Here is a 26,586-nt window from a genome sequence, read left to right on the forward strand (position 1 = left end):
CCGAAGTCAGCAATGGATTATTGTCTCCATTTGATTCTTAATTCCAGACATATATCGAATTCAAAATTCACCACCTGCCGTGGCAGAGAGTTGGGATAAAAGGTTCTTTTTCGGAATGGCAGCCGGTGACGAGCGGTGTCCCACAGGGCTCGGTGTTGGGGCCACAGCTGTTCACATTATATATTAATGATCTGGATGAAGGGACTGGGGGCATTCTAGTGAAGTTTGCAGATGATACGAAGATACGTGGACAGGCAGGTAGTACTGAGGAAGTGGGGAGGCTGCAGAAGGATCTAGACAGTTTGGGAGAGTGGTCCAGGAAATGGCTGATGGAATTCAACGTGAACAAATGCGAGGTCTTGCACTTTGGCAAAAAGAATAAAAGCACAGACTACTTTATAAACAGTGAGAAAATTCGTAAAGCCAAAGTACAAAGGGATCTGGGAGTGCTAGTCGAGGATTCTCTAAAGGTAAACATGCAGGTTGAGTCTGTGATTAAGAAAGCGAATGCAATGTTGTCACTTATCTCAAGAGGGTTGGAATATAAAAACACTGTTGTGCTACTGAGACTTTATAAAGCTCTGGTTAGGCCCCATTTGGAGTACTGTGTCCAGTTTTGGTCCCCACACCTCAGGAAGGACATACTGGCACTGGAACGTGTCCAGCGGAGATTCACACGGATGATCCCTGGAATGGTAGGCCTAACATATGAAGAACGGCTGAGGATCCTGGGATTGTATTCATTGGTGTTTAGAAGATTAAGGGGAGACTTAATAGAGACGTACAAGATAATACATGGCTTGGAAAGGGTGGACGCTAGGAAATTGTTTCCGTTAGGTGAGGAGACTAGGACCCGTGGACACAGCCTTAGAATTAGAGGGGGTAAATTCAGAACAGAAATGCGGAGACATGTCTTCAGTCAGAGTGTGGTGGGCCTGTGCAATTCATTGCCACGGAGTGCAGTGGAGGCCGGGACGCTAAATGTCTTCAAGGCAGAGATTGATAGATTCTTGTTGTCTCGAGGAATTAAAGGCTACGGGGAGAATGCGGGTAAGTGGAGTTGAAGTGCCCAGCAGCCATGATCGAATGGTGGAGTGGACTCGATGGGCCGAATGGCCTTGCTTCCACTCCTATGTCTTATGGTCTTATGGAACCCAGGTCCCCAGAACGTTACCTGGGTCGCTGGATTAACAGTCCAGTGATAATATCACTAGGCCAGCATCTCCCTCTCTCATGTTAGCATTATGGGTTTTCCTTCCTCTCATTAACAAGCCGCCAGCTGGAAAAGCCTGGTCCCTGGGTTTGATAAACAGGACGAGTGTCACTGACCAATCAAAAACAGAGTAGGGAGGGGTTAGAACTTCAGGCACAGACATGGACGTATACTCTCAGTCAATCACTTATCACACCGTACCGGCAGCTCAGGGGGAGGGACTTCATCAATCGGTGAAATGAAGAGATCAGGCGCGAGTCTGCACCAACATCATCCCTCATTCTTCCAATCATCGCCATGTTGTGCAACAACAGGACACTCGGACAGTATACCTCAGCTTCTGCAAAGGCAGCTTGGAGCTTAGCTTCGGAGGCCGCAGTGGAATCAGCAGAGAGACAGGCACAGTCGACCTGGAGGGGAACTCAAGTTAGTACAGAGACACACACAGTCCACAGGTGAAATATCATCGTGACTAAACATTAGCTGGCTTTCTCTCCATGGAATCTGCCTGACCCAGATCTGAGCAACGAAGACAACTGTGTTAAATGCCTTCTCGACCTCCCTGTCCACCTATGATGCAAATCTGATCAATGTTCCAGCACTAATTCAATGTGACTCCTTACAAAGTCCATGTTGCATTGAGAACGTCATGCTGTCGGAACCGATCCTGTACACATTCGCGATATTCCTGTCCTTGTTGGCCTCTCCCAAACTATGTTTTCATTAAAACAGTACTCCAATTTGGCTTCATCCTTGCCTAATTTCTGTATTTCTACAGAGTCTAGCACTTCAGAGCTGCTGCCAGAGTGTATCTACACAACTCCGACTGAAATGTAGTACCGAGACAAACGTAGTCCCAAATGTAGGAGGACGCGGCTCCACAAATCTCCCCCCCCTCAATGATGGAGGAGCCCAGCACATCAGGGGAAAGGAGAAGGCTGAAACTTTCACAGGAATCTTCCGTCTGAAGTGCCGAGTGTATGATCCATCTCAGCCTCCTCCAGTGGTCCCCAGCGTCACAGATACCAGGCTCCAGCCAATTCGGGTCACTCCACGTGATATGAAGAAACGGTTGGAGACACTGGATACTGTAAAGGCAATGGGCCCTGACAACATCCCAGCAATAGGACTGAAGACGTGTGCTCCAGAACTTGCTCTCCCCGAGCCAAGCTGTTCCAGTACAGTTACAACACTGGCATCTACCCGACAATGTGGAACATTGCCCAGGTATGTCCTGTACATAAAAAGCAGGACAGATCCAACCCGGCCAATTACCACCCCCCATCAGTCTCCCCTCGATCCTCAGTAAAGTGATGGAAGGGGTCAGTAACAGAGCTATCAAGCAGCACCCGCTCAGCAATAACCTGCTCAGTGACGCCCAGTTTGGGTTCCCCCAGGGTCACCCAGCTCCTGACCTCACTCCAGCCTTGGGTCAAACATGGACAAAAGAGCTGGATTCCAGAGGGGAGGGGAGAGGGACAGCCCTTGATATCAAGGCTGCATTCGACCGAGTGTGGCATCAAGGAGCCCGGGCAAAACTGGAATCAATGGGCATCGGGAGCAAACTCTCCGCTGGTTAGAGTCACACCTGGCCCAGAGGAAGATGGTTGTGGTTGTTGGAGGGTCAGTCATCTCAGCTCCAGGACACCTCTGCAGGAGTCCCTCAGGGGAGGGTCCTAGGCCCAACCATCTTCAGCTCTTCATCAATGACCTTCCCTCCATCCCAAGGTCAGACGTGGGGATGTTCACTGATGATTACACAATGTTCAGCACCATTCGGGACTCCTCAGATACTGAAGCAGTCTGTGTTCAAATAAAACAAGATCTAGACAATCTCCAGGCTTGGTGAACAAGTGCCAAGTAACATACACACCATACAGACAATCTAATCACCACCCCTTGACACTCCACTGTGTTTCCATTTCTGAATGCTCATCGAAAAGTGTGGTGCTGGGAAAGCACAGCAGGTCAGGCAGCATCCAAGGAGCAGGAAAATTAACATTTAGGACATTCCTGATGAAGGGCCTTTGCCCAAAATGTCGATTCTCCTGCTCCTCGGATGCTGCCTGACCTGATGTGCTTTTCCAGTGACAGACACTTTGAAAAAAAAAGCAAATTACTGCAGATGCTGGAAACTGAAACCAAAAGAGAAAACGCTGGAAAATCTCAGCAGGTCTGGCTGCATCTGTCAAGAGAGAAAAGAGCTGATGTCTCGAGTCTAACTGACCCTTTGTCAAAGCTAAAAAAAATGGAGAAACAGGGAGGTATTTATACGAGGCTGAGAGAAGGCAGCAGTACCTTTGCTTCTGGAGCCATGAGTTGCCTTCTCTCAGCCTCGTATAAATACCTCCCTAGATCTCCCTTTTTTTTTAAGCTTTGACAAAGAGTCAGTTAGACTCGAAACATCAGCTCTTTTTTCTCCTGCCAGACCTGCTGAGATTTTCCTGCATTTTCTCTTTTGGTTACACACACTTTGACTCTGATCTCCGGCATCTACAGTCCTCAATGTATCTCCATCACTGAGTCCCCCACTATTAACACTGGAGTTTACCACTGACCAGAAACTCAACTGGATTCACCACATAAACACAGCAGCTACAAGAGCAGGTCAGAGGCTGGGAATACTGTGGTGAGTAACTCCCCTCCTGACTCCCCAAAGCCTGTCCACCATCTACAAGATACAAGTCAGGAATGTGAGGGAATACGTATGTTCGGGTAAAGGTTCACAGTGTTCAGTATAGGCAGACATGATTATGCACACCATCAATATCAGACTTACTGTACCTGGCCCTGATTCCTTTCACTGACCTTTACTAGATGCAGGTTGAACTTGGAGCAAGCAGCTTGGAGCACCGTGGTCTTCCCACACCCACTCGGACCCCACAACAGGACACTGCATGGCCAATCTAGTATTGGAGGCCTGGGAGGATACAGGAAACAAAGGTCAGGAGATATTGCACACACTGTCCCCATCACACACTCCCAGGGACAGGGACAGCACAGTATTAAATACAGAGTAAAGCTCCCTCTATACTGTCCTCATCAAACACTCTCAGGGACGGGTACAGCACAGTATTAAATACAGAGTAAAGCTCCCTCTATACTGTCCCCACCACACAGTCCCAGGGACAGGGACAGCACAGTATTAAATACAGAATAAAGCTCCCTCTATACCGTCCCCATCAAATACTCCCAATTCCAATACCGAACAACCCAGATGGCCTCCTTCTTCAAAGACTGCGATATCCCCCCAGATGTGGTTGACGATGCTCTCCACCACATCTCCTCCACTTCCCGCTCCTCCGCCCTTGAACCCTGCCCCTCCAACCGCCACCAGGACAGAACCCCACTGGTCCTCACCTACCACCCCACCAACCTCCACGTACAGGGTATCATCTGCCATCATTTCCGCCACCTCCAAACGGACCCCACCACCAGGGGTATATTTCCCTCCCCTCCCCTATCTGCGTTCCGGAGAGACCACTCCCTCCGCGACTCCCTCGTCAGGTCCACACCCCCCCACCAACCCAATCTCCACTCCCGGCACCTTCCCCTGCAACTGCAAGAAATGCAGAACTTGCGCCCACACCTCCCCCCTTACTTCCCTCCACGGCCCCAAGGGATCCTTCCATATCCGCCACAAATTCACCTGCACCTCCACACACATCATTTACTGCATCTGCTGCACCCGATGTGGCCTCCTCTATATTGGGGAGACAGGCCGCCTACTTGCGGAACGTTTCAGAGAACACCTCTGGGACACCCGGACCAACCAACCCAACCACCCCATGGCTGAACACTTCAAATCCCCCTCCCACTCCACCAAGGACATGCAGGTCCTTGGACTCCTCCATCGCCAGACCCTGACCACACGACGCCTGGAGGAAGAGCACCTCATCTTCCACCTCGGAACCCTCCAACCACAAGGGATGAATGTAGATTTCTCCAGCTTTCTCATTTCCCCTCCCCACACCAATCCTCGAACTCAGCACCACCTTCCTCACCTGCAATCTTCTTCCTGACCTCTCCGCCCCCACCCCCTCTCCGGCCTATCACCCTCACCTTAACCTCCTTCCACCTCTCGCATTTCCAACGCCCCTCCCCCAAGTCCCTCCTCCCTACCTTTTATCTTAGCCTGCTTGGCACACCTTCCTCATTCCTGAAGAGGGGCTGATGACCGAAACGTCGATTCTCCTGTTCCTTGGATGCTGCCTGACCTGCTGCGCTTTTCCAGCAACACATTTTTCAGCTCAAATACTCCCAGGGACAGGTATAGCAATGGGGTTTAATACAGAGTACAGATCTGTGTTTGTTACCTTCACATACTGACCCAGTGTGCAGGTAGGGCTGCATGATGCTACTGAGGATATCTACAATGTTGGTCAGTCCAGGGGGAGATGTGCTACCCCAGAATTGATGACCATTGGATGCAGCTGCGGCAGGGATAAAGCTGTTAACACAACCATCCTGAAATACAGACCAAAATATGATGACATACACAAAGCAATAGTCTGGAGGATTTGCAAGAAATCGGTATCCTGTTGAAAGGGAGTGTTTTGAGCTTGTTCTGAGCACGAGGTCTCGCCTAACCAGCTACAGTGTTACCTCCTTTCCCAAACTCCAATTTCAAACTAAAATCAAGAAAAGGAAGGCGATGATAAAAATCACCAAGGCCACTGGGCTCCAGAAGCCGATGACAAACAACTTTCTCATCCCATGTTTACCCTGTTCTCAGTGGGGTTTAGAAAAACAAGGCAGCTTCTTATTTTATTCACTTGTGGGATGTGGGTATCACTTGCTCACCCAGCATTTATTGCCTCTTGAGAAGGTGGGAGTGAGCTGCCTTCTTGAACCACTGCAGTCCATGTGCTGTGGGTAGACCCACAATGCCCTTGGGGAGAGAATTCCAGGATTCTGACCCAGAGACAGTGAAGCAATGAGCAGAGCATCTTGTAGACAGTACACACTGCTGTTACTGAGCGTCGTTGGGGGGGGGGGGGCAGTGTTTGTGGATGTGGTGCCAATCAAGCGGCTGCTTTCTCCTGGATGGTGTTGAGCTTCTTGAGTGTTGTTGGAGCTGCCCCCATCCAGGCAAGTGGGGAGTATTCCCTCCCACTCCTGACTTGTACCTTGTAGATGGTGGACAGGCTTTGGGGAGTTACTCATCACAGTAATCTCAGCCTCTGACCTGCTCCTGTATACACAGTGTTTATGGGACGATTCTAGTTCAGTTTCTGGTCAATGGCAACCCCCAGGATATTGGTATTAGAGGAATTGAATGCGAAGGGTCAGTGGTTAGATTCTCTCTTATTGATGATTGTCATGGGGTGAAGGCTAGATTGTCTCTTAGTGGATAGTCAGTGCCTGACATATGTGGCATGAACGTCACTTGCCACTTGTCAGCCCAAGCCTGGATATTGTCCAGATCTTGTTGCATTTGGAAATGGAGTAACACATCACCTGACGAAGCAGCAATGTTCCAAATTCTTGTGATTTGAAATAAACCTGTTGGACTATAACCTGATGTTGTGTGACTTCTGACCTTGTCCACCCCAGTCCAACACCAGCACCTCCACACAATCACATATTTAAGACAGAGATGAGGAGGAATTCCTTTTCTCAGGGACGGCGAATGTGTGGAATTCACTACTGCACAGGGCTGTTGAGGATAGGTCATTAAGTCTATTCAAGGCGGAGATGGATAGATTTTTAATCAGTAAGGGATGAATCGAGGGCTATAGAGAAAAAGGTAGGAAGGTGGAATTGAGGATCGTCAGCCCAACCACGCTGTCCTAAAATGGAACAGCAGAATTGATGGGCTGAATGGCTTACAGCTGCTCCTACATCATAAGCAGTTGCCTCATGTCCAACGGTCAGAAGGATTGAAACGGATGGTTAACACAGTGTAGATCACCAGCCCACGTAATGGGGCGTAGCAACAATGGCGCAGCTTTCTTCAGATGGAAGCCAGGTCTGAAGCAGTTGAAGGAAGATCTCGGGGATAAGGCCTCGAACACTTCAGTTTGACAGGATTCTCCACAGGTTTACTGGGAGAAGCATATTCCACACTAACTGCCTTATCATTCTCGGATAACACGGAGGCATTGTCAATCGCATGGTGGATTAGGTTTGATCCAATTCATTAACATACGCCTCATTTCCTGCTTCTAAATAATTTAATAAATTTTCTGAAAATTTGGTGGAATTGGACCGAAGGGTCTGATTCCACGCTGTACATGTATGAGATGGGTGTGGTCACCAATCCCAAAATCTAATTTGTGCTCCACAACTTGCCGCTCCCCGAGCCAAGCTGTTCCAGTACAGTTACAACACTGGCATCTACCCGACAATGTGGAACATTGCCCAGGTATGTCCTGTACATAAAAAGCAGGACAGATCCAACCCGGCCAATTACCCCCCCCCCCATCAGTCTCCCCTCGGTCCTCAGTAACGTGATGGAAGGGGTCAGTAACAGAGCTATCAAGCAGCACCCGCTCAGCAATAACCTGCTCAGTGACGCCCAGTTTGGGTTCCCCCAGGGTCACCCAGCTCCTGACCTCATTCCAGCCTTGGGTCAAACATGGACAAAAGAGCTGGATTCCAGAGGGGAGGGGAGAGGGACAGCCCTTGACATCAAGGCTGCATTCGACCGAGTGTGGCATCAAGGAGCCCGGGCAAAACTGGAATCAATGGGCATCGGGAGCAAACTCTCCGCTGGTTGGAAACTCCAGGACATTGTTGCACATGGACTGCAGCGGATCAACAAGGCAGCTCACTCCCTCCTTCTCAACAGCAGCTAAGGACAGCGAATAAATGCTGGACCCAACATTCATCATCATTTAAATAAAGAAAAATGTCTGTTGCTTGAGATTTGGCCTCTTTAATTCCTTATTGACACAAGCCCAAAAACCAGGACCCGCAGTAGCTGTCCTCCTTGAACTAATGAGACAATCATCCCAGGAAAGCTGTGTTTGGAATCAGTACCGTACATGGCGCTGTAAATGTGGATGAACCACAGACTCACCAGGTACAGGGAGGTGTGCTCGTTGTCAGCCAGGAAATCAGGGCCAGACTCAGGAGCTGCGTGCCCAGACACTGAGCTCACCTTCAGGTACAGCACCGGCCATCTGAAAGCAAGGATACCAGCCCTTCAGATCCTCAGCAGGAAGGCAGGGCAGGGCAGGGCAGGGCAGGGCAGGGCAGGGCAGGGCAGGGCAGGGCAGGACAGGGCAGGACAGGGCAGGGCAGGACAGGGCAGGGCAGGGCAGGGCAGGGCAGGGCAGGGCAGGGCAGGACAGGACAGGACAGGACAGGACAGGACAGGGCAGGACAGGGCAGGACAGGGCAGGGCAGGAGCAATAATATCTGGAAAACCAGACTAAAAAGACAGCTCCAGTGATGGAAATAAGAGCTGCATTTATAAAGCACCATTAACCTAGCATGGCCTGCACAGGAATATTATCCACAAAATGAAGTGGTCATGGTTCAGATGACCAAACGCATTCTTAAAGAGTTGGCCGTTAAAGAATGCCATTAACGAGGAACATGAAGGAAGGTGGAGAGGTTTAGGGCGGGAAAACGTCACTGACCAGGTGACTATGTTTTCATATCGGGGGCAGTAACCATAATACCGTGAGTTTTAAAATACTCATGGGTAAGGATTACTGCAGTCTTCGGGTGAAGGTGTTAAAACTGAGGGAAGATAAATTACAATAATATTAGGTAGGAACAGGACAGTGCTGATTGGAGGTGGTTGTTTGAGAGTAAATCTACATGGGACATGTGGGAGTATTTCAAACAGCCGTTGATAAGAGTTCAGGTGCAGCATGTTCCTGTGAGAATGAAGGCTAGGTACTGCACGTTATGTGAACCCTGGATGACCCAGCGATGGCATGACCTTGGTCAAAAAGAAAAAAAAGGAAGCATAGGTAAGGTCAAGGAGAATGGGAACTGACAAAGCCCTTTAATTATATCAGCAAAGTAGAAAAGAACTTAAACAAGGAATTAGAAGGGTTAATCGGTGTCATGAAAAGTCAAGTGCAAACAAGATTAAGGAGAATCCCAAGGCTGGATGCAGGTTTGCTCACTGAGCTGGAAGGTTCATTTTCAGACATTTCGTCACTATACCAGGTAACATCTTCAGTCAGCTTCTGGACAAAGCTTCATCCAGAGGCCCATTGAAGATGTTACCTGGTATAGTGACGAAACGTCTGAAAATGAACCTTCCAGCTCAGTGAGCAAACCGACATGCAGAACCTCAACCTGAGCTACAAATCTTCTCAAACCTAATAATCCCAAGGCTTTTCATACCTGTATAAGAAGCAAGAGTTCAGCCAGGGAAAAGGTTGGCCTACTCAAAGACAAAGGAGGGAATCTGTGTGTGCAGCCAGAAGAGGGAGGTGAGGTTTCCAAGGAAATACTTTGTGTTGGTAATCACTGAGAGAAGGAATTGGTGGAGTATGGTCTCAGGGAAGGGAGTGGTCAGGTTTCTAAGCCAAGTTGCTATTAACAAAGAGGAGGTGTGGTGCATCTTAAAAAGTATTAAGGTCGATGAGTCCAGGGTCCTGATGGAATCTATCCCAGAATCTTAAGGGAGGCAAGTATCCTATTTAGCTATAGGTGAGGTTCCAGAGGACAGGAGACTAGCCAGTGTTGTCCCATTGTTTCAGAAGGGTAGCAGGGATCATCCAGGGAATTACAGGTAGCAGGGATCATCCGGGGAATTAAAGGCCTATGAGCCTTGCAGTCTCCTACCTCAGTGGTAGGGAAATCACTGGAAAAGATTCTCAGGGACAAGATCTACATGTGTTTCGAAGCACATGGTTGTATTAGCAATAGACAGCATGGTTTTTTGCGGGGGAGGCTGAACCTCACTAACTTAATTGAGGTTTTTGAGGAGGTGACAAAGATGGTTGATGAGGGAAAAGCAGCTGATGTTGTCCACATGGATTTCAGTCAAGCTTTTGACAAGGTCCCCTCATGGCAGACTGGTACAAAAGGTGAAGTCACATGGTATCAGGGGTGAGCTGGAGACAGAACTGGCTTAGTCACAGGAGATAGAGGGTAGGGGTGGAAGGGCTGTGACTCATGGTGTACCACAGGGATCACTGCTGGGACCTCTGCTGGAAATGATTTGGAGGAAAACGTGGTGGTCTAATTAGTGAGGTTGTGGAGTTGCAGATAGTGAGGAGAATTGTCAGGGGATACAGCAGGATATAGATCAGTTGGAGGCATGGGCAAAAAAAATGGCAGGTGGTGTTTAATCCGGACAAATGTGGGGTGATGCATTTTGGAAGGTCAAGTACAGGTGGAAATTATACAGTGAACGGCAGAACCCTTAGGTCTGTTGGTATGTAGAGGGATCTGGTGTGCAGGTCCACAGGCCACTGAAGGTGGTAGTGCAGCTAGATAAGGGAGTAACAAAGGCTTATGGCATGCTTACCTTCATTGGAAAGGGGCAGTGAGTCTAAGGGTAGGACAAGTTATGCTGCAGCTTTATAGATCTTCAGTTAGGCCACACTTCAAATATTGCACACAGTTCGGGTCACCATCTTACCAGAAGGATGGGGATGCTTTGGAGAGGATACAGAACAAGATTTACCAGGATGTTGCGTAATATGGGGGATTTTAGCTAGGAAGAAAGGCTGGATAAAGTGGGTTTGTTTTCACTGGAACGCAGGAGGTTGAGGGGTGACTTTGATGGAAGTTTATAAGGTTGCAGATTGCACGGATAAAGTGGAAAGAATGAATCTATTTCCTAGAGTGGAGAGGTCAGTTCCTGAAGGGACAAAGGGTGTGCAGGGGCGTTTAAAAGAGATGTACGATGTATGTTTTTCCCACAAAGGGTGGGGAGTGCCTGGAACATGCTGCCAGAGGTGGTGGTGAAGCAGACACAACAGCAACATTCAGGAAGCACCTGGACGGATACACAAATAGGAAGGGAATAGAGGGATACAGATCCTGTCAGTGAAGACAGTTTTTAGTATGAAGGGCAAAATATGTCAGTGCAGGCTTGGAGGGCCGAATGGCCTGTTTCTGTGCTGGACTGATCTTTGTTTGATCTATAGTCTGGGATGAAGGTAGTGAACGCACTGAGGCCGGTGTTAGATGAATGCAGATAAATCAGAGGGTTGTTGGGTTGGAGAAGAGAGAGGCCAAGGAAGGATTTCTAAATAAAAATTAGAATTCTAAAAACTGGAAATTTAAGCAGAAGCCAGAGAGCATTGGGCTGTTGGGAAACAGGACAGGGTACAAACTGTGTCCTTGGCAGTTCATCATCTCCCGTGAAGAAACGGTGAGAGTCGGGTACACGCACATTAAAAACAGAGAGAAACAGAGCACCCCAGGGGGGAGGGGGGGGGGGGGGAGGTGGAGATGGAGGGGGGGAAGGGGGGAGGGGGGGGGGAGGGGGAGGAGGGGGGGGGGGGAGGGGGAGGGGAGGGGGAGGGGAGGGGAGGGGGGAGGGGGGGAGGAGGGGGGGAGAGGAGGGGGTGGGGGGAGGGGGGGAGTAGGGAGGGAGGGGGAGGAGGGAGGGAGCGGATGAGGCGGAGGGGGAGGAGGGGCAGGGGTGAGGGGTGTGAGGGGGGGGTGGAGGGGAGAGGGGGGGGAGAGAGGGGGGGAGAGGGGGGGAGAGGGGGGGAGGGGGGGGGAGGAGGGGGAATGGGGGGGGGGGAGGGAGGAGGGGGAATGGGGGGGGAGGGAGGGATGGGGGGGGGAGGGAGGAGGGGGTGGGGGGGGGAGGGAGGAGGGGGTGGGGGGGGGAGGGAGGATGGGGTTGGGGGGGCGGGAATACCTTGCAGATTTTCTGGCTTTGCTCCTTACCTCACTGATCTCTCCGAACTGCTCTCAATGAACTCAGCCTTGCCCTGTGTTCGGACACACAGCACATCCCCTGAATGGATAAGCCTGTACCGTGGGCACAAAGAACAACATTGAACCTCAACTGGCAGCTGGTCGAGAGCCCAGTATCTGCTGTACTCAGAGGACCACAGGAAACCCATGTACACATAGAGCACCGTCCATATATGTAACCACAGGAAGGAGGAACCCACACAATCATAACAACAATGATGACACCATGACTGTGGTGAGCAGGGAGACCTTGTAACCATGGGAACATGATGGGCACAAAGGCTCCCAAACTCTGGAATGCCAGCGCCGACAGTGTGGATCCATGGGAATGTCAGCGCCGACAGTGCGGATCCATGGGAATACATGCTCCGACAGTGTGGATCCCTGGGAATACCTGCTCAGACAGTGTGGATCCCTGGGAATACCTGCTCAGACAGTGCAGATCCATGGGAATACATGCTCCGACAGTGTGGATCCAAGGGAATACCTGCTCAGACAGTGTGGATCCCTGGGAATACCTGCTCAGACAGTGTGGATCCCTGGGAATACCTGCTCAGACAGTGCGGATACAAGGGAATACCTGCTCCGACAGTGTGGATCCCTGGGAATACCTGCTCAGACAGTGCGGATACAAGGGAATACCTGCTCAGACAGTGTGGATCCCTGGAATACCTGCTCAGACAGTGTGGATCCTGGGAATACCTGCTCAGACAGTGCGGATCCATAGGAATACCTGCTCAGACAGTGCGGATCCCTGGGAATACCTGCTCAGACAGTGTGGATCCATGGGAATACATGCTCAGACAGTGGCGGATCCCTGGGAATACCTGCTCAGACAGTGCGGATCCCTGGGAATACATGCTCAGACAGTGCGGATTCCTGGGAATACCTGCTCAGACAGTGCGGATCCATGGGAATACCTGCTCAGACAGTGCGGATCCCTGGGAATACCTGCTCAGACAGTGCGGATTCCTGGGAATACCTGCTCAGACAGTGTGGATCCCTGGGAATACCTGCTCAGACAGTGCGGATCCCTGGGAATACCTGGCCCGACAGTGCGGATCCCTGGGAATACCTGCTCAGACAGTGCGGATCCCTGGGAATACCTGCTCAGACAGTGTGGATCCAAGGGATTACCTGGTCCGATAGTGTGGATCCCTGGGAATACATGCTCCGACAGTGTGGATCCCTGGGAATACCTGCTCAGACAGTGCGGATCCCTGGGAATACTTGCTCAGACAGTGTGGATCCCTGGGAATACCTGCTCAGACAGTGCGGATCCCTGGGAATACCTGCTCAGACAGTGTGGATCCATGGGAATACCTGCTCAGACAGTGTGGATCCATGGGAATACATGCTCAGACAGTGCGGATCCATGGGAATACATGCTCAGACAGTGCGGATCCCTGGGAATACCTGCTCAGACAGTGCGGATCCCTGGGAATACCTGGCCCGACAGTGCGGATCCATGGGAATACATGCTCAGACAGTGCGGATCCCTGGGAATACCTGCTCAGACAGTGCGGATTCCTGGGAATACCTGCTCAGACAGTGTGGATCCCTGGGAATACCTGCTCAGACAGTGCGGATCCCTGGGAATACCTGCTCAGACAGTGCGGATCCCTGGGAATACCTGGCCCGACAGTGCGGATCCATGGGAATACATGCTCAGACAGTGCGGATCCCTGGGAATACCTGCTCAGACAGTGCGGATTCCTGGGAATACCTGCTCAGACAGTGTGGATCCCTGGGAATACCTGGCCCAACAGTGCGGATCCCTGGGAATACCTGCTCAGACAGTGCGGATCCCTGGGAATACCTGGTCCGATAGTGTGGATCCCTGGGAATACATGCTCCGACAGTGTGGATCCCTGGGAATACATGCTCCGACAGTGTGGATCCCTGGGAATACCTGGTCTGACAGTGTGGATCCCTGGGAATACCTGCTCTGACAGTGTGGATCCCTGGGAATACCTGGTCTGACAGTGTGGATCCCTGGGAATACCTGCTCTGACAGTGTGGATCCCTGGGAATACCTGCTCAGACAGTGCGGATCCCTGGGAATACCTGGTCTGACAGTGTGGATCCCTGGGAATACCTGCTCTGACAGTGTGGATCCCTGGGAATACCTGCTCTGACAGTGCGGATCCATGGGAATACATGCTCCGACAGTGTGGATCCCTGGGAATACCTGCTCAGACAGTGTGGATCCCTGGGAATACCTGCTGAGACAGTGCGGATCCAAGGGAATGTCAGCACTGAGTGCAGATCCATGCGGATCCACAGGAATATTTGGCTGTACTGAAGCAGCCTGCACTCCCGTCCCACGCCAGCACTAACCTTGGTGTTTTAAAATGCTCCAACAGTAGACCATCATACACAGCTCTGGCATTGTATGTTGGAGAGAAGATGACTTTTACATGAAGCTCATTTGCCAGTGGAGGGATGGAGAGAGCTGAACGACTGTCCTTCAGCTGTTTGCTCCCAGCGGCTGGCTGGTAAAATCGCTGCAACACAACAAGCTACTTTCAGCATTGAGTCAGTAAAGTGAGTAACAGAGAGTGTCAGAGCTGCAGCTTCGTTCTGTGGAGGGGGAACAGCCAGTGTGCAATAACAACTCCAAAAGAGCCGAATGGCCTCCTTTTCCTGAACCTCTTTAGCAGACGTTAAAGCCTAATTGGCTTTCTCCTATTCCTGTGCAACAGACCCAAGGAGTTGGATGGCTTCCAGTCAAGGGCCTGAATGGCCTAGTGTACTTTGGGAGTAAGGGCACAGGCTGGTCACACCAGAGTGTGGCAGTGACCTCCCTTCCCTCAAGTGAACCGTGAAATTGTTCAGAATTTACTCACAATCTTCCATAATCAGAGAAACGACACTCTTAATCTTACCCCACGTCCTTCCCTCCCTCTATCCCTCTTCCCCCACCCCACTTCCCACCGTCCCCTGCCACCTCCAGCTGCCCACCTTGATTTTCAGCGTCCTACTGGCAATTGGCATTGGGGCCCCATTGGAAATGTTAAACCAAAGCGTGTGCGAGATTGCTGCTGTGTTCTCTGCCAGCTCCAGGTGGGCACTGTTAGCCACTTCCACCACAACCACAGAGGCAAGCCGCCCACGCAGCCACCGATCAGAGCTGCCTCCCATCAGGCTGGGACTGCTGTAGAGTTCCCCTGTCCGATCGGGCTGCTCTGCCTCAGGCTCTGCACGCTGCTCCCTCTCCATGGTCGGTTCCAGTAATGAGATGAGGACCCATTCGCGATTGAAAAGACCCAGGCGCTGCAGAGCTGGTTTGGTTAGGACCAGCAGGTTATCAGCATCCAGGCCGCTGTTTTGCCCAGCCACAGTGAGGGGTCGAAGCCTCCTGTTGTTGAGAAGTGCAGGCACGTCCACCACGGTGACCTCCAGCCTGCACTCTAGGGCTCGCAGAAAAGTCATGATGTCAGAGTCCAGCGGTTTGCCATGCTCCATCCCAAAGCCTGCCCCCCAAACTCCACTGGTGTAATGGGCAAAATCAGAAACGCAAAGAGGCTGGAGGTGCCTGACGGGCTGCAACTCACTGCAGGGCAGCTGACTGGCCTCTCTGAACTCAGTGAGTACCAGGCTAGTGTTCACAGACAGGACTCCTTGCAAAACAGGCTGGCATTCCAGGACCACCAGCTCCAAGAGGTTGGTAAAGACTTCACTGCTGTCCTCCCCAAATATGGGATGGTAGGGTATAACAGGAACATCGCCTTGCCTCAGCAGGATCTGCTGCTGCTGGCATATCAGGACCAGGAGGCCATTGGCAAAGTTCTGTGAGCCAGCCCAGTACAAGCTGGCCTTGCTGCGGGCACCAAGTACCACCTTGGTCAGGGTGGGCACTGAGTGTACCAGGGAGACCCTCAGCCAGGCTTGGGCACCAAACTCATTGTCTTGCAGCCCTGGGGATTCCTCCGCCACATCCTCTTCCATCCATAACCCATAATGTTTGGGAAACAGTTTACTGGTGTATATTCGGAGTGGGATCCCAGTAACCTGACCCTGGGGCCCGGTCCCCCTCTCGCCCTGACCCTGGGGCCCGGGCCCCCTCTCGGCCTCCCCCTGGGGCCCGGGCCCCCTCTCGGCCTGACCCTGGGGCCCGGTCCCCCTCTCGGCCTGACCCTGGGGCCCGGGCCCCCTCTCGGCCTCCCCCTGGGGCCCGGTCCCCCTCTCGGCCTCCCCCTGGGGCCCGGGCCCCCTCTCGGCCTGACCCTGGGGCCCGGGCCCCCTCTCGGCCTCCCCCTGGGGCCCGGGCCCCCTCTCGGCCTCCCCCTGGGGCCCGGTCCCCCTCTCGGCCTCCCCCTGGGGCCCGGTCCCCCTCTCGGCCTCCCCCTGGGGCCCGGGCCCCCTCTCGGCCTCCCCCTGGGGCCCGGGCCCCCTCTCGGCCTCCCCCTGGGGCCCGGTCCCCCTCTCGGCCTGACCCTGGGGCTCGGCCTCAGGCGGCTCCTCTTCGCTGACGGTGGCGGAGACGAAGAGGCCTGGACCCGGGGACCAGGACGTGCCGCTTCTCAGGGAGAGGACACAGCGAGAGCCGGCGCTGGGCCAGGGGCCAGAGCTAAAGGCCGCCCTCGGGGTGAGAACCTGCAGCGGGTGGAGATGAGGCGGGAAGCGCCGGCAAAGCCGGAGCTCAGAGCGAACAGCCACTGGCACCGACATATTGGTAAAGGACAGAGGGCACAACCCCATCCACCTAACAAACGGGGCCCGGCCATCTTTGTAAAGGAGAAGCGGACCTATCCCTGCAGTGTGAATACCATCCGTCAGTTTGATGAAGGCGGAGCGGCGGTTTTACCGGGGGGGGGGGGGGAGGAATGATCCGACATCTTGGTAAAGGGTTATTCCACACCAGCGGCCTTTGTCCCAACGGGATGCCGTGTCCTCGCCATCATAGTAAAGGATTATTCCTTCTTGATCACACCCCCCCCCGATAAAAGCAGAGACGGGGTTACTGTAATCCAATAATGCATAATAAATTTCATCGCCCCTCTTGGTAAAGGAGGAATAACAATTTACGCCCCACCATCTGGAGAAGAACATGGTGTCCGCCAGCTTGGTGAAGGTGCGCACGTGCATTGATGCATTACGGCTGCCGCAGCCGCTCGGTGTCCGCCATCTTGGTAAAGGAGGTTTCTCCCTCCACCAGCGCCAAGGCGGCGGGCGAGGAAGGGGCTGTTGTGTCCACTCAGACCCCGGCCTCTGGCCCCCGGCCTGGCCTGAGACAGTGGCTATGATCACTCAGGACCAACAAGGAGATAGAGCGTAACCAAGGTATAGTAGAGGAGGACATTGGACCAGTCTCTCCCCAGTCACTGCTTGTTTTAGGAGTGGGGGGTGGGGTGGGTGGAGGCCTGTTCTACCTTCCCATCTTCATCTACTCACTCACATATCAATCATAGGGGCCTGCAGAGCAGCACAGACTCAATGGGCTGAAGTGTCTCTTACTGTGATGCAAAAAGCTCCAGTGACAGATCTCTGTCGTCAGTACTATTTCATGATGACCTGTACCCAGCATCATTGTAGGAGTATGATCAATATCATTGAACTTGGCCACTCACACAGGAGAGTTGATTTTACACAACGCCTGTGTAGGCCAAAATAGATGGTGTTGCTATGGGAACCCCGCCAGACCTCCTACAGCTTGGACATTCACCATATCCAGATTTTCCTCTATTGGAATCCATAGCTGCATGGAAAAACTTCCTTCCACACTTTTATATACTCCTCCCTGCCCTCCAATTTCTGTTCGAAATGGATCAGTGAAATGAGTTCCCTTTCCGCAAAGCTCTGATTGAGGTGTTCTTGGCACTCCCTCGCTGTCTGCCTTCAGGGATTCCTGCATTTCCTATTGATTGGCACCCTCATAAATCAGGCCCAAGTCATTTGTTCATTGTGAAAACATGATGCCAAAACAGGGCACATCAGAACTATCCTGCAGGAAAATGGCTCCCTTCATCGGATTGTTTTCACTGTATATTGTTCTCCTCACTCTTGAATGGCTCCCTGTACTAGAGTGCTATGGTCAATTTGATGGACTGATTTGTTTTATTGTTACATATATCTAGGGAGATACAGTGATAAGTGTTCTGTTGCCATAATCCACTTGAGGTACAAGGAAAACAAAAGCACTTAAATCGTGTTCATCTTCATCATCCAGTATCTCAAACGCAGCGTCAGGACTTCTGCAAGGTCCCCGCTCTGGGCCTACGACTGCCAGGAGTCCCCACTTCACTCTTATCCACACCAGGAGCAAGAATCTCAAACCTGGTAGACAAGTTCAAGGGCTGAGGCTCTTCCAGTACAACCCCCTGTATCCCTCTCTCTGTCTCACTCTTGTCACACCCTCCTGTCCCTGACCACTGACCGAATTTAAGGTAATTAATCTGAAGGGTGTGACTGCCTTGTGAAACACAGCGTCCAGATGTCTCTTCCCCCTCTCTGATGTGTCACAGTATTTGAACCTCATGCTCCAGCTCATCAACTCTGAGCTGGAGTTCCTCAAGCAACAAATGCCTGCTAGAGATGTGGTCACTCTGAACTATAACAGGGACTACCAGCTCCCACATGATGCAGGTACAACACATCACCTGACCTGGCATCTCTGTTTTAATTATTTAGTTCTTAGTTTGATTTTTTAAAAAATCATACTGATCTTTTTATTTGTTGCCTGTAGGCATTTCCCCTCTTTACCTTCAATCTGAAAGTAACCCACCATAGGTAGTCAACTTAGTAGCTCTCACCCCAACCAATGAACTTGCGATTTACTTAGAAACAGAGAAAATAAGTGCAGGAGAAGGCCAGTCGGCCCTTCAAGCCTGCCCCACCGTTCGATGTGATCATGGCTGATCATGCAATCTCGGTATCCCATTCCCGCTTTCTCTCCATACTCCCCGATCTCTTTAGCTGGAAGGGTCACGTCCAGCTCCCTCTTGAATCGATCTGATGAACTGGCCCCAACAGCTTCCTGTGGGAGAGAATTCCACAGGTTCCCAACTCTCTGAGTGAGGACATTCTTCCTCATCTTAGTCCTGGACGGCTTCCCCCTTATTCTTAGCCTGTGACCCCCTAGTTCTGGACTTCCCCAACATCCAGAACATTCTTCCTGCAGCTAGCCTGTCCAGTCCCATCAAGATTTTATATGTTTCTATGTGATCTCCCCTTGTTCTACTAAATCCCAGTGAGTACAAGCCCAGTCGATCCTGCCTTTCCTCCTATGTCATTCCTGCCATCCCAGGAATCAGTCTGGGGAACCTTCGCTGGACTCCCTCAGAGACTCCCTCCCTCCTTCCTCAGACTAGGAGACCAAAACTTCACAAAAGACTCAAGGTGTGGCCTGACCAAGGCCCTGTATAACTGCTAGGAGAAAGTGAGGACTGCAGATGCTGGAGATCAGAGCTGAAAATGTGTTGCTGGAAAAGCACAGCAGGTCAGGCTGCATCCAAGGAGCAGGAGAATCAACTTTTCGGGCATGAGCCCTTCTTCAGGATTCTGCATAACTGCAGCAAGACCTCCTTACTCCAACATTCGGATCCTCAATGATGTCGCTCTTTTGTGTTGGGTCCTGATCCTGGTCTTCAGTTTATCCTGTTTTTTTAGTTTAGATTTCCTACAGTAAGGAAACAGCCCTTCAGCCCAAGGAGTCCACACCGACGCTCTGATGAATAACCCACCCAGACCCCTACCCTATGTTTACCTCTGACTAATGTACCTAACACTACGGGCAGTTTAGCATAGCCAGTTCACCTGACCTGCACATCTTTGGATTGTGGGAGGAAACCAGAGCACCCGGAGGAAACCCACGCAGACACGGGGCAAACATGCAAACTCCACACAGTCACCCGAGGCTGGAATCGAACCCGAGTCCCCGGCGCAGTGAGGCAGCAGTGCTAACTACTGAGTCACCGTGCCACCCCAAAAAATCTTTTTAAAAAACCTTACAAACTATGAGCTGGAAAAAGCAAGCCATAAGCACCTCGTTCCCCTCTGCACCAAATTCCCACACTACCTCCAAAATCCTTAAACTCTATACACACTCAGGCTGCCAGGAAAGGAATAATCACGTTGTTGTTCCCCAATAGCAACAGAAACATAGAGGCAGATCTTGGAAAGGGGCAGAAGGAACAGAGTTGTTGTCATGGGTGACTTTAACTTCCCTAATATTGATAGGAAGCTCCTTAGTGCAAATAGTTTGGATGGAGCAGATTTGTCAGGTGTGTCCAGGAAGGATTCCTGACTCAGTATTTAGATAGGAGAAAGTGAGGACTGCAGATGCTGGAGATCAGAATCGGGCATGTGAGCAGGATAATCAACATTTCGGACAAAAGCCCTTCATCAGAAATTCCTGATGAAGGGCATTTGCCCGAAACATTGATTCTCCTGTTCCTTGGATGCTGCCTGATCTGTTGTGCTTTTCCAGCACCACATTCTTGTCTCTATATGTAGATAGGCTGACTAGAGGGGAGGCCATATTGGATTTGGTACTTGGCAACGAACCGTGCCAGGTGTCAGATCTCTCGTTGGGAGAGTATTTCGGTGATAGTGATCACAACTCCCGAACCTTCACTATAGTCATGGAGAGGGATTGGAGCAGATAGTATGGGAAATTATTTAATTGGGGGAGGGGGAATTACAATGCTATTAGGCAGGAACCATGGAGCATAAATTGGAAACAGATGTTCTCAGGGAAATACATGAGAGAAATGTGGAGGTTGTTTAGGGAGCACTTGCTGATACGGCTGGATAGGTTTGTCCCACTGAGGCAAGGAAGGGATGGGAGGGTGAAGGAACCTTGGCTAACAAGGGATGTGGAACATCTAGTCAAGAGGGAGAAGGAAGCTTACTTCAGGTTGAGGAGGCAAGGATTCAGACAGGTCTCTACAGGGTTACAAGGTATTCAGGAAGGAGCTGAAGAATAAACATAGCAGAGCGAGAAGGGGCAATGAAAAAGCTTTGGTGAGTAGGATTAAGGAAAACCCCAAGGCATTCTACACATATGTGAGGAACAAGAGAATGGCCAGAGTGAGGGTAGGTAGGGCCAATCAGGGATAGTGGAGGGAACTTGTGCCTGGAGTTGGAGGAGGTAGTGGAGGTCCTTACTGAATACTTTGCTTCAGTATTCACTACTGAGAGGGACCTTGTCGTTTGTGAGGACAGTGTGAAACAGGTTGATATGTTCAAACAGGTTGATGTTAAGAAGGAGGATGTGCTGGAAACTTTGAAAAACGTGAAGATGGACAAGTCCCCTGGGCCAGACGGAAGGTACCCAAGGTTACTACGGGAAGGGAGGGAAGAGATTGCTGCACCTTTGGCGATCTCACTGTCCACTAGAATAGTGGCAAATGATTGGAGGGTGGCAACTGTTATTCACTTGTTCAAGAAAGCACATAGGGATAACCCTGGGAATTATAGATGAGTCAATCTTACTTCGATGGTGGACAAATTATTGGAGAGGATTTTGTAACACAGGATTTATGATTATTTGGAAAATCATAGTTTGATTAGAGATAGTCAGCATGGTTTTTCCTGATGAAGGGCTTTTGCCCGAAACGTCAACTCTCCTGCTCCTCGGATGCTGCCTGACCTGCTGTGCTTTTCCAGCACCATACTCTCGACTCTAATTTCCAGCATCTGCAGTTCTCACTTACACCATGGCTTTGTGAGGGACAGGTCATGCCTCACAAATCTTATTGAATTCTTTGAGGATGTGACAAAACACATTGACGAAGATAGAGCAGTGGATGTGATATACATACATTTTAACAAGGCATTTGCTAAGGTTCCCCATGGTAGGCTCATTCAGAAAGTAAGGAGACATGAGATACAGGGAAACCTAGCTGTCTGGATACAGAATTGGCTGACCCATAGAAGGCAGAAAGTGGTGGTAGATGGAAAGTATTCAGCCTGGAGCTTGGTGACCAGTGGCGTTCCGCAGGGATCAGTATGGGACCTCAGCTCTTTGTGATTTTTATGTATGACTTGATTGAGGAAGTGGAAGGTGGGTTAGTAAGTTTTATGATGACACGAAGGTTGGTGGAGTTGTGGAGAGTGCAGAGGGCTGTTGTAGGTTACAATGGGACATTGACAGGATTCTGAGTCATAGAGATGTCCAGCATGGAAACAGACCCTTCAGTCCAACCCATCCATGTTGACCAGATATCCCAACCCAATCTAGTCCCACCTGCCTGCTCCCGGCCCATATCCCTCCAAACCCTTCCTGTCCATATACCCATCCAAATGCCTCTTAAATGTTGCAATTGTACCAGCCTCCACCACTTCCTCTGGCAGCTCATTCCATACACGTACCACCCTCTGAGTGAAAACGTTGCCCCTCAGGTCTCTTTTATATCTTTCTCCTCTCACCCTAAACCTATGCTCTCAAGTTTTGGACTCCCCAATCCCAGGGAAAAGACTTTGTCTATTTACTTGATCCACGCCCCTCATAATTTTGTAAACCTCTATAAGGTCACCCCTCAGCCTCCGACGCTCCAGGGAAAACAGCCCCAGCCTGTTCAGCCTCTCCCTGTAGCTCAAATCCTCTAACCCTGGCAACATCCTTGTAAATCTTTTCTGAACCCTTTCAAGTTTCACAACATCTTTCCAATAGGAAGGAGACCAGAATTGCACACGATATTCCAACAGTGGCCTAACCAATGTCCAGTACAGCTGCAACATGACCTCCCAACTCCTGTACTCAACACTCTGACCAATAAAGGAAAGCATACCAAACGCCTTCTTCACTATCCTATCTACCTGCGACTCCACTTTCAAGGAGCTATGAACCTGCACTCCAAGGTCTCTTTGTTCAGCAACACTCCCTTGGACCTTACCATTAAGTGTATAATTCCTGCAAAGATTTTCTTTCCCAAAATGCAGCACCTCGCAATTATTTGAATTAAACTCTATATGCCACTTCTCAGCCCATTGGCCCATCTGGTCCAGATCCTGTTGTAATCTGAGGTAACCCTCTTCGCTGTCCACTACACCTCCAATTTTGGTGTCATCTGCAAACTTACTAACTGTACCTCTTATGCTCACATCCAAATCATTTGTGTAAATGACAAAAAGTAGAGGGCCCAGCACCGATCCTTGTGGCATTCCACTGGTCACAGGCCTCCAGTCTGAAAAACAACCCTCCACCACCACCCTCTGTCTTCTACCTTTGAGCCAGTTCTGTATCCAAATGACTAGTTCTCCCTGTATTCCATGAGATCTAACCTTGCTAATCAGTCTCCCATGGGGAACCTTGTTGAACACCTTACTGAAGTCCATATAGATCACATCTACTGCTCTACCCTCATCAATCCTCTTTGTTACTTGCTCAAAAACCTCAATCAAGTTTGTGAGACATGATTTACCATGCACAATACCATGTTGACTATCCCGAATCAGTCCTTGCCTTTCCAAATACATGTACATCCTGTCCCTCAGGATTCCCTCCAACAACTTGCCCACCACCGAGGTCAGGCTCACTGGTCTATAGTTCCCTGGCTTGTCCTTACCACCCTTCTTCAACAGTGGCACCACATTAACCAACCTCCAGTCTTCCAGCACCTCACCTGTGACCATCGATGATACAAATATCTCAGCAAGAGGCCCAGCAATCACTTCTCTAGCTTCCCACAGAGTTCTAGGGTACACCTGATCAGGTCCTGGAGATTTATCCACCTTTAACCGTTTCAAGACATCCAGCACTTCTGTAATCTGGACATTTTGCAAGATGTCACCATCTATTTCCCAACATTTTATATCTTCCATATTCTTTTCCACAGTAAATACTGATGCAAAATACTCGTTTAGTATCTCCCCCATTTTCTGCGGCTCCACACAAAGGCCGCCTTGCTGATCTTTGAGGGGCCCTATTCTCTCCCTAGTTACCCTTTTGTCCTTAATATATTTGTAAAAACTCTTTGGATTCTCCTTAATTCTATTTGCCAAAGCTATCTCATGTCCCCTTTTTGCCCTCCTGATTTCCCTCTTAAGTATACTCCTACCGCCTTTATACTCTTCTAAGGATTCACTCGATCTATCCTGTCTATACCTGACATATGCTTCCTTCTTTTTCTTAACCAAACCCTCAATTTCTTTAGTCATCCAGTATTCCCTATACCTACCAGGCTTCCCTTTCACTCTGACAGCAATATTCTTTCTCTGGATTCTAGTTATCTCATTTCTGAAGGCTTCCCATTTTCCAGCCGTCCCTTTACCTGCGAACATCTGCCTCCAATCAGCTTTCTAAAGTTCTTGCCTAATACCGTCAAAATTGGCCTTTCTCCAATTTAGAACTTCAGCTTTTAGATCTGGTCTATCCTTTTCCATCATTATTTTAAAATGAATAGAATTATGGTTGCTGGCCCCAAAGTGCTCCCCCACTGACACCTCAGTCACCTGCCCTGCCTTATTTCCCAAGAGTAGGTCAAGTTTTGCACCTTCTCTCGTAGGTACATCCACATACTGAATCAGAAAATTTTCTTGTCCACACATTAACAAATTCCACTCCATCTAAACCTTTAACACTATGGCAGTCCCAGTCTATGTTTGGAAAGTTAAAATCACCTACCATAACTACCCTACAATTCTTACAGATAACTGAGAACTGGGCTGAGAAGTGGCAGATGGAGTTCAACCTGGAAAAGTGTGAAGTGATTCATTTTAGAAGGTCGAATTTGAATACCGAATACGGGGTTAAAGACAGGATCCTTGGCAGTGTGGAGGAACAGGGGGATCTTAGAGTCCATGTCCATAGATCCCTCAAAGTTGCGACCCAGGTTGACAGGGTTATTATGAAAGTGTATGGTGTGTTGCTTTCATTAGCAGGGGGATTGAGTTTAAGAGCCATGAGGTTATGCTGCAGCGCTATAAAGTCCTGATTAGTCTACATTTGGAACATTGTGTTCAGTTCTGGTCGCCTCATTATAGGAAGGGTGTTGAAGCTTTAGAGAGGGTGCAGAGGGTATTGACCTGGATGCTGCCTGGACTGGACGGTGTGTCTTATGGTGAAAGGTTGAGGGAGCTAGGGCTCATTGAAGTGAAGAAGGAGGAGAGGTGACTTGATAGAGACGTTCAAGATGATGAGGGGCATAGATAGAGTGGATAGCCAGAGACTTCTTCCCAGGGCAGAAATGGCCATCACCAGGGGGCATCATTTTAAGGTGATTGGGGGTAGGCTGAGGGGAGATGTCAGAGGTTGGTTCTTTACACAGAGAGTGGAATACACTGTCAGTGGTGGGAGTAGAGTCAGAGACATTGGGGACATTTAAGCACCTCTTGGATAGACACACGGATGATAGTAAAATGAAGAGTGTGGAGATTAGTCTGATCGTAGAGTTGGGTCAAAGGTCAGCACCACATCGAGGAACTGTACTGTTTAATGTTCTCTGTTCTGTCTCCCACTCGGTCTGTGTCTCGGTTTCCTGACCATGTGAAACTCATTGGCCCCAAAAACTTGATGCTCCCGTTTTTATTTAGTTAATCGGAGCAGTGCTGTTTAGTTTTAAACTTTATTTGTTGTACGTTACAAAAGTATTGATTCCTCTCCACTGATGTGGATCTCCCTGGTTCCAGAGAGATTCTTTCTCACATCCTTCCATCTCAATGTGACTGCGAGGTTTCAGAGTGACAGTCAGGAGGATCCAAATCACTGAGCAAAGTGAAAAGAGACAGGTTGGTTCAGTTTAGTTATTTACACAGCAATGTCAAGATCGACACGTCCAAGGTTATCAGGGAGAATCTGACGAATCTGGGCAGTGTCATCGATGCACCACAATATCAAAGGAAAGCCATGAGACCTGATCAGATAAATGTGTGATGCTCAAACTGTCAGGAAGTGAATACAGGTTACAAGGCTGTTCTGCACTGAGGGAGACTCTCAGCAAAAACTCCCTAATCAGGCAAAGAAGCATTTCCAACATGGGCTTATGTCCACAACAGATCCAACCCACACTGAGTCAGTGTGTGTGTGTGTGGGACTGTCGCCCCAGTGAGAGTCAGTGTGTGTGGGACTGTCCCCCCAGTGAGAGTCAGTGTGTGTGTGGGACTGTCCCCCAGTGAGAGTCAGTGTGTGTATGTGGGACTGTCCCCCCAGTGAGAGTCAGTGTGTGTGTGTGTGGGACTGTCCCTCAGGGAGAGTCAGTGTGTGTGTGTGGGACTGTCCCCCCAGTGAGAGTCAGTGTGTGTGTGTGTGGGACTGTCCCTCAGGGAGAGTCAGTGTGTGTGTGTGGGACTCTCCCCCCAGTGAGAGTCAGTGTGTGTGTGTGTGGGACTGTCCCCCAGTGAGAGTCAGTGTGTGTATGGGACTGTCCCCCCAGTGAGAGTCAGTGTGTGTGTGGGACTGTCCCCCAGTGAGAGTCAGTGACTGTGTGTGGGACTGTCCCCCAGTGAGAATCAGTGTGTGTGTGTGGGACTGTCCCCCAGTGAGAGTCAGTGTGTGTGTGTGTGGGACTGTCCCCCAGTGAGAGTCAGTGTGTGTGTGTGGGACTGTCCCCAGTGAGAGTCAGTGTGTGTGTGGGACT

General features: G+C 50.3%; 1 protein-coding gene across 1 annotated transcript in view; it reads right to left on the minus strand.

The window, feature by feature from the left end:
* Nucleotides 1–16,805, minus strand: part of LOC140453820 (peroxisomal ATPase PEX6-like) — a 49,592-nt gene extending 32,787 nt beyond the window's left edge. The window contains exons 1-7 of the mRNA XM_072548709.1: nucleotides 15,029–16,805; nucleotides 14,405–14,571; nucleotides 12,035–12,118; nucleotides 8,238–8,340; nucleotides 5,544–5,680; nucleotides 4,022–4,133; nucleotides 1,415–1,623 (exon numbers count right to left, since the gene is read on the minus strand). Of these exons, the coding sequence (XP_072404810.1) occupies nucleotides 1,415–1,623; nucleotides 4,022–4,133; nucleotides 5,544–5,680; nucleotides 8,238–8,340; nucleotides 12,035–12,118; nucleotides 14,405–14,571; nucleotides 15,029–16,768 (2,552 nt within the window). The 5' untranslated portion in view covers nucleotides 16,769–16,805. The remainder of the gene's footprint in view (nucleotides 1–1,414; nucleotides 1,624–4,021; nucleotides 4,134–5,543; nucleotides 5,681–8,237; nucleotides 8,341–12,034; nucleotides 12,119–14,404; nucleotides 14,572–15,028) is intronic.
* Nucleotides 16,806–26,586: the final 9,781 nt, after the last annotated feature.

The sequence above is a fragment of the Chiloscyllium punctatum genome, chromosome 3 (genome assembly GCF_047496795.1).
Source record: "Chiloscyllium punctatum isolate Juve2018m chromosome 3, sChiPun1.3, whole genome shotgun sequence".
Taxonomy (NCBI): domain Eukaryota; kingdom Metazoa; phylum Chordata; class Chondrichthyes; order Orectolobiformes; family Hemiscylliidae; genus Chiloscyllium; species Chiloscyllium punctatum.